Genomic DNA, 15,060 nt, shown 5'->3' with positions numbered 1-15,060 from the left:
ATCCAAGGATCCTAGCTTGAGCAACACCGCTCGAAGGAAAGAGCAACCTGGAAGCGTTCTGCTTGTGTGAGTGCTGTTTGATGGGGGGTTTGATGGATTCCGAGGCTCAGCGGGGTCCTGCCAGCGGAGGAAAGGCAATACCTTCTGATTTATCCGGTTCACAAAAACACTTGGTGCCGCACACGCTGCCCTGGGTGGGATTCCCAGCCGTGTTGTTGGAGAAACAACACCGACGAGGAAGGAGAAAATTTAATAAAAACGGAATGCTCCTTTACGGGAACATTTGCACTCACTTCCAATGCCCAAAGGCGCCGCCGCCGCCGCCGCCTCCGCCGCCGCCGCCTCCGCCTCCGCCGCCTCCGCCGCCTCCCCCGTCTTCCGATTCCTGACGGCGGCGGCGGCCGAGCGCAGTATCGTAGCGATCTGGAAGCCAATACGCCGCGATTTCAAACGGTTCTCAATACGGACGATACGTGAAATCCAATTAGACGTCCCGTGAAAAATGACCGGCGTCGGATAATCTCTCGTTGCACTCGGTGACGATGAAGAAGCGATGGAGTGGAAGCCATTAGACGGACGCCAGCGCGTGAAGCCATACTTCCCAATTATTCATGAGAAGAAGAAGAGAACATGTCAAGACACAAACTGCTCTCTGAGCAACCGGGGCTACAACAGAGCCATGTAAAGACTAACGAACTACAACCGAACCACAAACAAACCGCTTCCGTTGTAGTTCGTTTGTCAGACGGGGGGGGGCTATACCCTGGGCCTGGGACGAGGCCACGTCAGTTATTCAAGGTCTGACCTGGTGGGGGTGGGTGTCAATATTTCGGCTCCTTGGGAGTCAAGACTGCCACGTTCCTGACCACAAGACAGAAAGTCGTGAAGTGTGAACACCACAGTGATCTGATAACTTTGAAAGTCGTGTGGTGGGTTCAGGCATAAAAAAAAATCACTCTCCATTGAAGAGCTTTTACACATTAACAATGCTGCTCCACACTCGCCTGTTTTACAAATAGTCCGTCTTAAATAAATATAAAACTTCAAATTATTGTCAGACGGTATTTATTTTGATTTAAAGTGTTTAATGAAAATGTTAAATTGGAATGAAATCCTTGAAGGGCTGCAGGGGTTCATGTGCAGTGACTATTAAACATTTAAATAGTATATAGAGCAAATCTATAATAAAACATACTCTTCCCACAAAGTTCATTTCTTGCATGAATAAAACGTTTGTTTGCATTTCTACTGAAGAAATTCTCTGGGTTTTCTGTGGTTAAATGCCAGGTTTGATCACTTTATCACTATTCCCTACAATATTGAGTTGTTTTTTTGACAACTTTTGAGTTTAATAGGAATTAAAGAACTGCTTTTGTCAACATTTGGAACACATTTTTGGACAATAAATCATTCAAAGTTTAAACAAGAGTGCGTTTTGAAAACCACCATAGACTACTGCGCATTCCCCTATCTACAGATGCCGTGTTATAATAATAATAATATAAAAATAAAAAATAATAATTAAAAAAATATAATAAGTATAATAAAAAAAAGTAATACTTAAAAAATAATAATAATTATAATAATGTCAACATATATTTACAGATCACTGAAAAGTCTGGGGGTGAGACCCATTATAAATTTCCCTCAGTTGCTCCAGCTCTCTGCAGACGACCACGCAGCGCTGCCGTGTGTGGTTATTAACGCCAGTGTTTGTGAATTGACGCTATTCGCAAAGTGGCTCATTTGCTTCGAAAGGGGCCAATTTTGCTCCAAATGCATGCATAATACCTAATTTAAATATGTGCAAATAGCACCGGAGCACCGGGACGCTATTTACATGGCAGCCCAGTTAGCGCCGCATTTCGACGATAGCTGTGCTTTGTGAATTGGACGCTTGCTTTTCCTGTTATTTGTGCCAGTGCACTCAATGTGTATTTCTTTAAACTGTTGACTGTTATTATGTCTATGTATATAGGAAACTGACTGTTATTATGTCTATGTATATAGGAAACTGACTGTTATTATGTCTATTTATTTAGGATACTGATTATGTCTATTTATATAGGAAACTGACTGTTATTATGTCTATTTATATAAGATACTGACTGTTATTATGTCTATTTATTTAGGATACTGATTATGTCTATTTATATAGGAAACTGACTGTTATTATGTCTATTTATATAAGATACTGACTGTTATTATGTCTATTTATTTAGGATACTGATTATGTCTATTTATATAGGAAACTGACTGTTATTATGTCTATTTATATAAGATACTGACTGTTATTATGTCTATTTACATAGGATTCTGGCTGTTATTATCTCTATTTATGTAGGATAATGACTGTTATTGTGTCTATTTATATAGGAAACTGACTGTTATGTCTATTTATATAGGATTCTGACTGTTATTGTGTCTATTTATATAGGAAACTGACTGTTATGTCTATTCATATAGGATTCTGAGTGGTATTATGTCTATTTATTGAGACTACTGAGTGTTATGATGTTTATTTATTTATTTTATTATGTCTATGTATTTAACAACTACAGTATAAAGTTTGGAGTAGCCGTGCCAGCCCCGTGCTGCTTCCAGATCAGCAGCAGAGATGGTGTCTCCTCTGATCTACAAACACCACCACTCCCCTCTAGCTCCCTTCATCCACTTTGATTCCCTGGATCAGATCACAGCTTTTCCTCCACCAAACCCAGAGGCCTGATGAGCCCTCCCACCTCCACCACCACCACCCATCTCACCCTTTTTCCACAGCGACCGGTGGAACGGTGGAACATGCTCTGTTTGGGTGAGCTTTGCTCGTCCCGCTGTTGACTCCGACTTTTCTGCCAGAGCTCCCAGTGCACGGCGTTCCGTAACGCTGACTCGTTTAACACCGCATTGCTAAATAGAATGCTAATAAGCTAGGGGCTACCTGTGACTCTCCATAGGAGCAGCGCCAGATACCAGGCACCAGGCACCAGGAAACAAGCACCAGGCACAAGGCACCAAGCACTCGGTGCCAGGCACCAGGCACCAGGAATCAGGCAACAGGCACCAGGCACAAGGCACCAAGCACTCGGTGCCAGGCACCAGGCACCAGGAATCTGGCAACAGGCACCAGGCACTAGGCACTAGGCACCAGGCACCAGGCACCAGGAATCTGGCACCAGGCACCAGGCACCAGGAATCTGGCAACAGGCACCAGGCACTAGGCACCAGGCACCAGGAATCTGGCACCAGGCACCAGGAACCAGGAACCAGGCACCAGGAACCAGGCTGCTGTACGGTGCAGGGTCCTGGATGCTCGTTCTGCTGCAGTATTATACATTTAGGTGCAGTTTCACTGACAAGAAACATTTCTATTCATGATAATATACTGATCATAAACTATTGATCATAAGAAGGGGGCGTCCAATTGTCCAGTTTCAAGAAATACAATTTCAGGAATTGTTATCATTATTTTTGTCCATATTTGTATTATCTCAATCCTTATTGGTATTATTTTTATAGTTATTGTCTGGGTTTTTTCTGATAATTATTTTTTTCTCTGCAATTTCCCTCCAGAAAGGATTACTGGAACTTACTGGTATAAATCAGTGTATTTGTTAAAAAAATAGACCTAAAAATAAACACAAATTATTGTGTTTGTAATTATCATATATCTATGGTAATATCCATATTTTTACATTTTGCAGCCAGTTCAAAAGTGAAAAGATAAAATAATCAATAAACAAAACATTTGTTTATCTCTCTATAATCAAAAATATCAGACTATTTTCACATTTGCATACAGTATATTGCAGTCATTACAGGAGCTTTGGATACTTCTGGGGTTTGGTAAATACAGTTTTTTTATTCCACAAATTCCTACTTCTGCGATCAATAACAAAAATAAAAGGATTTCCCAAGTCCAGACAACTAAAAATACAAATTAATTTGATAAATTACAAATTCCGTTTGTCAGATATGGATCCCAGAAAATACTCCCTTCTGCATAAACGCTGCCCTCCCTGCACAGAAACATCCAGGTGCTATTCAACCTGATTCTTACAGGCGGGGTTGGCTTACATTACCTTAATATTTGATCAACTCATCCTGTCAGCGTTATTTATGGTGAAGTGGCTCTTAAGTCATGACTTTTTTTTTCCACCATCCAAAAATAGACAAGAAAAGCTATTCCTTTCCCCTTGGCAGCATATTCATGCTGTGATTAAATCAGACTGGTCAAATGTGGATCCTGATCAGCAACCTCTTTAGAAACAGGTTTCCAACTTCTTTGTTTTCTAATAATTCCCATCATCCTTCTCAGAATGCCGGGTATCTGGGGAAAATGTGGGGGCAACGATTGTGGGCGCAACAGGGCAATCACAGGGTCAATGGAGCAATCCCGAGGGCAATTGGGGGGGTAAGGGGGAAATCACTTGGTCAGTGGAACAATCATGAGGACAACAGGGAAATTGTGGGAGCAACAGGCAATCGCGGTTGCCGAAGAACGTGGTAAAAAAAAAAAAAAAAAAAAGAACGTGGTAAAAAATTAAAAAAAAGAACGTGGTCGCAATTTCCCCATGGTGCGGCCATTGCCCAAAGCTATTCTCTCAATACCAGAGACCCAAAGGTCAAAAGAATTAGCTTAACATCTTAAAACATTAGTTTCCCTTTAAGGTGGTTTTTTTGGGGGGGGGGGGGGTGTTTACTAGCACAACTTCTGTTCTTACCAAAACCAGTTTCTCCAATATTTGGCTTTTTAGTCAGACTTCCCGTTTTGAATAAGCCAGCCTGGGCGGCGGGGGCCCGTCTGTTGTGTTGGTCCAGCCCCCCGATGCGAGTGTCCTGCCCCAGGGGCTGATGGGTAAACCTTCCTGAATAATTGAAACATAAACAAAACCGATGCAAAAACTATGTCAAGGACCGAGCTGAGCGGCGGCGGCGGCGGCGGCGCTCGTCGAACGAAGCCTTTAAAAAGTTTGTTACCGCCAAAATGTCAGCGCCTGGCATTTAAAGTGGAAGCGGCGTGGAAATAAATGGAACTACATGTTTGCTGACAAATTTAAATTGTCCCTCAAAGTGATGCGAAGGAATTTGCACGCCGCTCGCACCAGTAATTTGGCACAAGCGGCGAATTAGGAATTTTCCAACATGAGCAAACATTTAGTCCCAGGAATCCCCCACAGGAAACTGTAATCACATCATGTTTACCAGTAAAGTGTGAGCAGAGCGGCCGCTGGTCCTGCTTGTTTCACTGCACGTCAGCGTTTCCCTTTCCCAGCTTCTCTCATTGATGTGGGGGGGGGCGGGGTCCGCCGGCTCAACCCGACTTCGGCTGATTTGGGTGCAGCACACTCACCCGAGGCCGAGTGCCAAAGCATAATGAGACGATTGGTCGTGAAATTCAGAATCTGACAGAATGCATTAAAGCTGCGGACGCAAAGGGAAGCAAAGCCGAAGCCAAGAGAGGACTTCCTCCTCCCAGGACACGACATCACATCCTGACTCCGCGGGGATGAGCAGCAGCCCAGCCAGGGCTTCTCTAAGTCACTAATACCTCATATGAACAACGTTGACTACTCTGCTGCTTCCATCACATACTTACATCACGCTACTAATGTGGATGTTATGAGCAGCAGGTAGAAAATGCAGTCCCCAAGTTCACTGAACCGCTTGACTGTGATGTAAACACAACGTTCACCTGTCGTGTACCGACATATTACCAGAACCAAAATCCCAGACGACATCTAGTCTCATATCATAATATCAATATTATACCGATATATCGGCCATATCATGATATAGATCATATAAAATACATCGCCCTCGTCACAATATCCATATAATACCAACGCAGGGTAACTGCCATATGAAGATAACGATATTATATTGATATGTCGCCCATATCACCATAATGATACTAATCCAACATACAGACCAAATCACATGATCGATATGACACCGATACCACTGCACATCCATGGACCCCAAATACATCATCAAAACACCATGCTGGCTTGTATACTATATATAAACAACATATATTTAAAAGCACTCCCAGTTCACAAAGTAGTTTTACATCATTTAACATCTTGGTTTCATGCTTCTCAGGACTCGTGATCATTTGAATCATTTACACACCGCGAGACCAAACGTTTTTAACCAACAATGTTCTGAGTTGTGACCTCGTTCATGTTAAGTGATGACAACGTTGATATTTGAGGTGATTTTAACAAACATGTCTGCGGCTCCAGCCACACTTTAATGACTGGTTTTATGGAGGTTCTTGACTCTTCTAAGCTCACTCAAGCGTTTATTAACCTTCGCATTCTAAGGGCCACGCCCTCCACTCTGTGCTGGGAAGTGGTCTCCGCCCTGAAAACAGAGGCCAGAGCATCACAAAGTGAGGTGTGGTCTCATCCCAAGCTTTCATCGCTCAAAGCAAAGCTGTCCAGCGCCGTGTTCTTACCTCTACATCAGTAAGGACGTTTTTCTGAGCTTTTCAAAGCTGCCGCTTCACCTTTAACTGCCGTTCATCCACATTTAACACAGAGGAGCTCGTCTCCCGTTTGAATGACACCTGGCTGAGTGTCCTGGACTCTGTCGCCCCATACAGAGACAAAAAGTCCAATAAAACATGGCAGCCCTGGCGAAATGAATCCACGCAGGAACTAAAGAGAGAGTGAAGGAGAAAGGAATGCAAAAGGAAGAAGAGTGGTTTACATCAAAGGGCAGCTAAAGAAGCAAGAGCAGCTTCATCTCCAACCTGATGGTTGCAAAACATTCCTACCCCACAAATGTATTTAAGGTAATAGACTCCGTCATCACCTCCACCCCCATCTTCATCAGGCGTCACCAGAGATTGTTAGGAGTTTTTTAACTTTTTGGGGAAAAAAGCTGAAATTATAAGACAGGTAATGAGCCCCCCCCCACCCGACCAAGCTATACATGCTAGTACGGTCATTGACAGTTATTTTAGCAATTTTGAAACTGTCAACATAATTCTTTACATGAAACTCCATCCCACATGAAATCAACCACGTGCAGCCTTGAAATGATCCCCCGCACATTTCTTAAAGAGGTCATTGACACCATTGGACTCAGTTTATTATCTATTATAAAAAGCTCACTGGAAAAAGGCATTTTCCTTCTGCTTTTAAACACGCTCCATCCTCTTTGAAAGAAACCAAACCTTGATCCCTCTGTTCTTCACTATTTTAGACCCATTTCTAAACTTCCATTTCAACCCAGCTTTTGGCTTTTATGTGTCATAATAACATCTTGGTCTGGCTTTGGAGCTTTACATAGCACAGAAACTGCCCTCCTCAAAGTAACCAACCATGTCCTTTTAGCAGCCGATGGAGGGAAAGTGCCATTTGAATCCTTTTAGATCTAAGTGCAGCCTTACACACTGTAGATCACACCATTGAACGTCTTAACACCTGGGTTGGCATCAAGGACACTGCACTTGCCTGGTTGTATTTCTACCTTTTAGAAAGAACCTTCACAGTCTCCATAGGAAACAACTCATCCTCTACAGCTCACATAACCTGTGGTGCACCGCAAGGTTCCATTTTAGGTCCCAATATATTTTCAATCTATGTGCTGCCTCTCGGCCAAATGATCCAAAGACACAACGGCTCTTTTGATTTCTGCGCAGACAACACACAGATAAACCTTCCTCTGAGACCTGGTGACCCAAACAGCCTCTCTGCTCTTGTACATTGTCTCATTGATATTAACCGTTGGGTGGCACAGAGTTTTCTTCAACTGAATCATTCAAAATCAGAAATCATATTTTTCACTCCCCCAAATTCTACCAGTCATATTGAGAGTGGCATTGGCACTCTATCCACAAATATTAAGTCTGTTGTCAGAAACTTGGGAGAACTGTTTGACTCCTAAACTTAAAAAAAAACTAATTTAAAAAAAATGTCCAGTCCTGCTACCTTCAACTGAACCATTTCAAGAATCAAAACCAGTACCATCACACAGCGACCTGGAAAAAGTGATCCAGGCCCTCATCTTCTCACGACTAGACGACTTTAACTCCCTCCTGTCAGGCATCACCCAAAAGTCACTCTCTGGCCTCCACCAGGTTCAGAACGCAGCAGCTCGGCTTCTCACCGGTTCCAAAAGACGACGCCACATCTGCTCGATCCTGCTCTTCTCCATCGGCTCCTGTTCGCTTCAGAATGGATTTGAACATTTTACGGATGACTTGTAAAGCACATCTGGGTCTGACTCCATCTACATAACACATATGTTGAAACCACATGAGCCAGCCTTAGATCCTCAGGCGGGCGGGGCCCTCCTGGCTGTTCCAAAGTCTAGACTAAAAACTAGTCAGGGCCTAGTCAGGGCCCCACGACCAGGAACGACCTGCCTGAGGGGATTCAGCGGCAGAGTCAGTGACTTCCTTTAAGTCAGTTCTCAAAACCCATTTTTATAGATCTGCTTCTAGGTGATGTCGCCCCCTTTCTTTATCTATTTTATTTTTTACTTATTTATTTATATTTTTTCCTTTTATTTATATTTCTTATTATCATATTGTAGCTACATTTTTTTTGTTTTTGTCTCTTTATCCGCTTGTACACTTAAATGAATGAATTTAATTCCTGTTTAATTCCTGTTTAATGTTCCTTTGTCTTTTAATTTCAAGATCTGAAGACTATGCTTTTATTTTTCTGTCAAAGCACTTTGTAAACTGTGTTTTTAAAGGTGCTATATAAATAAAGCTGTTATCATTATAATCATTATTGTTATCATCAATATTATTATTATTATTATATAAAACATTCCCTTGAATGACATAGGAGGTGAAAAATTCTAGTCCTGTTTCCAGGTCTTCTTTCCAGACATGTCCCCATCATCCCGTGGTGGAATTGAAGTCGAAGGAAGCTGGATTTTCCACCTCACTTATCCAAACGAACTCTTCCTTCCTCTCTCCGGCTCAGACTCCAGGTCTGGATTCATTCTCCAGCCACGACACCTTGAACTGAATGAAGCGCTTGGTTGGAATTCAGAGCTTTCCTCATGTTGTGTTTATTCATGTTTGGGTCAGCCCAACATCCGGCCGTCACCGGCTTCCCCTCAGGGTCCGGGACGGACGGAGGTTTCCGCCGTATTAGCGACATGACAGGCCCTGGCACGGATCTCAGGCTAAGTCAGGCAGGGTCAGGGCGTCGCACCCGGCGTGCACAGCGCCGGGCACTTGTTAAATCACACACACACACACACACGGACACACGCGCACACACACACACACACACACACACACACACACACACACACACACACACACAGACACACGCGCACACACACACACACACACACACAGACACACGCGCACACACACACACACACACACACACACACACACACACACACACACACACACACACACACACACACACACACACACACCATGTGACAACTCGGATCTCCAAGAAGAAATAAGGTGACAGCTCCTCAAACCTCGGCGTGCCACGCCAGCAGCGTCCTGCCCGTTGGACAGAAAGCGATGCCGTCACCGGGACGCTCCGAGGGGGGGTCGGCGTGTACGCGGATGCAAGGTCAGGTCCACCATGTATCCATCATGGGTCGCGTTCTGCTTCCTGTCGGGCTGTTCTTTTTTTGATCTTTTTGTTTTTCTACACGCCTGCCTTTGCATACTGCAAAACCATGGCGTGGTTCGTTTTTACCCCCCGGACATGGAGCATCCTGCACGGCGGCCGGAGGCTCCAGTGAGGAAGGTCGGATGGAGGGCGCTCAATATTCATATTGAGTAGAAATATTCATGAAAGTGATGATTCATTCTCAATGAAATAATTGGGATTAACAATTGAATTTTCTTTTTTGTTCATTGTATGCCAATATGATAGTATGAGCTTAAATGTGTGGAAAAATAGAATATTAATAGTGTAATAACACAAACTTATAATTGTGTAATAGTGCAATAAGACACAGGTGTATAATAGTGTAATATTAGTGTAATACACTCAAACCTATAATAGTGTAATAATAGTGTAGCCAGAAGAGATGCATGTATTGCCATCTAAACTGATCTGAAATCTGAAACTGATATTTTGAATTATAATATTTTCCTATTTTTATTCAATGACTGTTGCCTGTTGAGATTTTTTTATTGTTACTATTTGATTGCCCTTCGAATTGATGAAAAGCATTTTTGAGTTGTATATTTATTTAGGTGCTATGCAAATAAAGGTTATTATTATTATTATTATTATTATTATTATTATTATTATTATATGCAATATTCTTATATGTAATATTATTATTGTTGTTATTATTATTATTATTGTTATCATTATCATTATTATTATATGTAATATTATTATTATTATTATTATTATTATTATTATTATTATTGTTATCATTATTGTTAATATTATTGTTATTATTATTATTGTTCATATTATTGTTATTATTATTATTATTGGTCATAATTATCACCTAATTCACATTAAAATTGGTTTAAAACTCCAAGGACATTTGGATGGAAACAAATGATCAATCATTTGATATTAATCGAACCAATTTTACTGAACGATCACGATTAGCTCAAATTATTGCCAGTTCGGGCGATTAAAACCCAAACTGACGTAAACGGTGTTGACGAACGGGCGGATGCACACGAACAAGCCCACTCGCTGTAACCACGTGCGAGAAACATACATTAGCTTCATGAGCCAACACCTCAACGGCGCCACTTGATCGCGACAAAGCAGTGACTTCCAGGAATCCACCGACATGGAACGGCTTAAATGTGCCTCATGTCTCAATCACCGGCAACCGCCGAGCGAGAGAAGAGAAAGAGAGAGACAGAGAGAGAGAGAGACAGGGAGAGAGAGAGAGAGAGACAGGGAGAGAGAGAGAGAGAGAGAGAGAGAGAGAAAGAGAGAGAGAGAGAGACAGAGAGACAGAGACAGAGAGACAGAGAGAGGCAGAGAGACAGAGACAGAGAGACAGAGAGAGACAGAGAGACAGAGAGAGACAGAGAGACAGAGAGAGACAGCGAGAGAGAGAGAGAGACACAGGGAGAGAGAGACAGAGAGAGAGAGAAAGACAGGGAGAGAGAGAAAGACAGGGAGAGAGAGAGAGACAGGGAGAAACAGAGAGAGAGAGAGAGAGAGAGACAGGGAGAGGGAGGCAGCCAGACAGTGATGAAAGGAATAACAAAATTGTCTTTCTCGCCCGATTCCACCGTCTCCCTGACTTCTACTCAACGGAGCCTTTTCGTAGCTTTTCCAATATTGACACGAGACAAAGACCAAACATCTCGGCGCAGGCGGTGAATGATAATGACTCGCTCTCCAAACAGAGCGGGGACGTCTGATAAATAAATTCCACGAGAGGGAGATTAAATAACATCCTCCTGTTGAACTGTGGCGAACCCTTGAACAGCGATCCTGTTCATCGTTAAACTTCAGGTCATGGCCGCTCAGTCGTAGCGAACAATGAGGAATCCTTCAAACGATACAGGAGTCAGGTATCACTCTGCCAAAAGAGTGTGCGGGTAAGTGCATGTTTGACTCACAAACTCAAAATAATTACCGAACCAAATTAAAGCCCAGGGCCAAAGACAACGCTGAGGAGTTTGGCATTAATTCATTGTGAATGACTGAATGGATTTTGACGGAATTAAATGATTCTTGAGAGAGTTCCGTCCCCGACTCAGCATCGGACCTCCTCTCGTCGGGGGTTCAGGAAGTCCTCTCTCGCTCACTTGTGGTCACACCAACTGAACCCAATAAACCAGCAGTCTGACAAAACGGAACGACTCGTTTCACTGAGCGACTCGTCAAAAAAACGAATCTCAGAAAACAGTCGAACCCTTCATCGCTACTAAGATTTCTCACTCTCAGCGTGAAACTGGAGCTTGTTCTGACGAGCAAAGAGCTGCTGTTCTGCCGGAACGGACCAATGAGGTGACTTGGAAGGGCCTTGCGATTTTAATCTTGCAACACAAGAGCTAGTTTCCATTGTCTATACATTTTTTAAGTGGAATTTGCCTTACACGCCCCGTAGCTCAACCCTGATACGGTCACATAAAATGTTCCTTGTGATTCAGATCCATTTTCCCCTCAGCGACGACAACAACAACAACAACAACAACAGAGAAACAACAGCAACAACAGAGAAACAACAACAACAACAACAGAGAAACAACAACAACAGAGAAACAACAACAACAGCAACAACAGAGAAACAACAGCAACAACAACAGAGAAACAACAGCAGCAACAACAACAACAGAGAAACAACAGCAACAACAACAGAGAAACAACAACAACAACAACAGAGAAACAACAACAACAACAACAGAGAAACAACAACAACAACAACAGAGAAACAACAGGGTCAAATCAAATGCATTGTTATTCCTGGAGCCAGAGACACTGATTCGTTTGTGCGGCGGTGAGGAAATGTGGTTTTGGAGAAACAGAGCCACGAACACACGGTGATTACCATGCAGACGACAACAAAGTGGATTTGGTGATGAGGAACCGAGGTGAACGGCAGAACTCTCCAGAACCAGATGAAGCTCTGGCTTGGTGCTAATTAGTCGGATCCTGGTGGTTGACGCAACATCCCGGAGTGGAATTTGACTTTCTGGAACCGGATTTTCCATCTCTGTTTTTTAGGGATCGTTTTTTTTCCCTGAAATGTCTGATCTGTAAAGAACCACGAGAGCTTTGTGGATTAACCAGTGTAATGTTATCACAGTCAAGTCCTTCTGTACCACAGCTGGAAAAAGGTACTTAGTAAAAGTACTTTGTTACTGAATTTTCGGGCCTAGAGCCATTGGTCAACGTCAACATCAATATATATATATATATATATATAGTGGAAAAATCCTTGACTGGATTTATTAAACTGCTCATCAATGATTCATTTGCTCCATATGCATTTAAATGACTCCACATATAGTATTTATTGTAAATTATAATCAGGATCTGCAGAACAAAAGCTACAGCAGTACGTTGTGATAACAGCAATAACAAGTACTTTTACTTGTATTACACATGTCAACGTGGTCATTTTGCTTGTGCAGCACTAGAGTCATTTTGTGTCGCAGTGTTTGTACTTCCTCTTCCACCACTGTCCCAAATTTAGCCTGTGTGATTAAAGCTTTACTTAAATTGCTTTAATTTCCACCCAAACTGCATATGAGGCCTTTTCAAGCAGCTGAAGGAGGATTTAACTCTTTTACATATTCTGAAGACCTTAAAATCCTTGCAATCCAGTTGGCCTAATTTACCATAAAATGGAGTCCATCAGCTTGTAGCTTAGGGAAAACAGCAACAAAAAATGACAAAAAAGACAAAAAAAAACCACTCATATACATACACAGCTGCGGCTGAGGTGTAATTTTCCAGGCCTGGAAAGCCACCGTGAATAGCCTAGATCCATCACTTTTTCATGGACAGAGAGATTAAGGCGTCCTTTAAAACACAGTTTCCCAAACGTTTTTCTCCAACATCATTTTCACAATGAAATAAACCCACAGCACTGCTCTGTTCACCCCCAAAACCTCCAAGCACACGAGAACGCTGCTCAGCGCGGCGGCCTTCTAGTGGTTAGTGATGCAAGACTCACAAACGACTCGTTCTTAGCGAACAAATCCTTTAAAAGAGTCGGAAGTCTGGAGTCACTCCGGCAAAAGAGTGATTCTTTGACTCACAAACTGAAAATAATTATTGACGACTGAAGTGAAGGCGAAAGAAATGGGTCTTGGAACTTGAAATACTTCATTTTGAATGTGACTGAATTACACGTTGCCTTCCGCCATTATAAATTATTTTGGCGAATAGAGTATTGTGAGACTTCAACTCACGACTCAGAGCCGAACCGACTGTGGTGACTCTGGTTCATGGTTCAGGAAGCCCCCCCTCGCTCGCCGAGCGTCACGCAGACTAAACCGAACGAACCCAGAGTCTGGAAAATGTAAGGACTCATTATACTGAGAGAGTCGTCAAGAGCCGACTCTCACAAAAGGAGTCGAACCTTTGATCGCTGCCGAAAGACGTGATCGTGTTCTGATGAACGCAGAGCTGCTGTTCTGCCGGAAGTCATGAACGAGATGAATTGGTGCAGCCTCGCAATTTTGATCTTGCAACACCAGAGCTATAGTTCCCATTATTGGAATAGTACAACACCACTCGAACCCTCAGAGCATCAACCCTCCTCGGTGTCAGTCGCTTACCTTGCCCACGTAGAGCGGCTCGTTGCCCGTGTACTCCTCCAGCACGAAGAACTGGTTCCAGACCCAGCTGCGCTTGTGCCTGCGTGGGGTTTCCCAGGGGTTCTTCCAGGGGTTCGTCCCGGGGCCCGGCTCCGGGTCCGGGTCCCCCGAGCCGGGACTCCCCGGGCCCGAGCATCGGCCCGGCTCCCCCAGGACGGAGAGCAGCGCCAGGAGAGCGGCCGCTCTGCACACGCCTGAGCGACGCCACCCCATAATCGCTCCGAAAAAAAAAAAAACCAACACACCACACACACACACGCGCACACACACACACACACCAGGAGCCAGAAGAGGAGGAGTGAACAAACGAGAGAATAAAAAAAAGGAGGAATGAAAACAGACGAGTGGAGGAGGAGGCGTCACCACCCTCCTGGCTTCATCCGCTCAGTTCTGACCCGGAGCCTGGACTCTGGAGAAACCAGCTCCCGCTCCTGCTCCTCCTCTTGCTCCTCCTCCTCCTCTTCCTCTTCGTCTCCTTCTGGAGCTTGATTGTAGATCAAAACCAGGTAATTCCACCACTTTGGAGCCGGGAAGTTGATGTTGAGGCTCCGCTGGGGGGGGCTCAGCACCGAGGCGGTGTAATTGGCACCTATCACAAAGGGGGGGGTGGAGGAGAGAGAGGGGGGGGGGTGGATGGATGGAGGAGGAGAAACCCTTGTCAGCAAAAAAAGCCTGTGTGACCTCGGTGTCTTTGGACGAGGAGGGATGAGCTTCTGACACAACGATCGTCCCATTTCTCACCAATGATGAAGAAATTGGTCAAAAATGAAAAGACGGTAAATATGGTAAACACATCAACA

General features: G+C 43.6%; 1 protein-coding gene across 1 annotated transcript in view; it reads right to left on the bottom strand.

Moving 5' to 3' along the window:
• The window catches only part of LOC307244631 (cadherin-7-like), a gene marked incomplete at both ends in the record, with an annotated part of 143,361 nt that extends 128,888 nt beyond the window's left edge, over nucleotides 1-14,473 (bottom strand). Inside the window, one exon of the mRNA XM_080019885.1 lies at nucleotides 14,222-14,473. Coding sequence (XP_079876011.1) covers nucleotides 14,222-14,473 — 252 coding nt within the window. The remainder of the gene's footprint in view (nucleotides 1-14,221) is intronic.
• Between the last annotated feature and the right edge of the window lie 587 nt (nucleotides 14,474-15,060).

The sequence above is a fragment of the Zeus faber genome (assembly GCF_960531495.2).
Source record: "Zeus faber genome assembly, chromosome: 19".
NCBI classification, from domain to species: domain Eukaryota; kingdom Metazoa; phylum Chordata; class Actinopteri; order Zeiformes; family Zeidae; genus Zeus; species Zeus faber.
The sequence above is the reverse complement of the archived record's forward strand: the minus strand, read 5'-3'. Positions and strand labels throughout refer to the sequence as shown.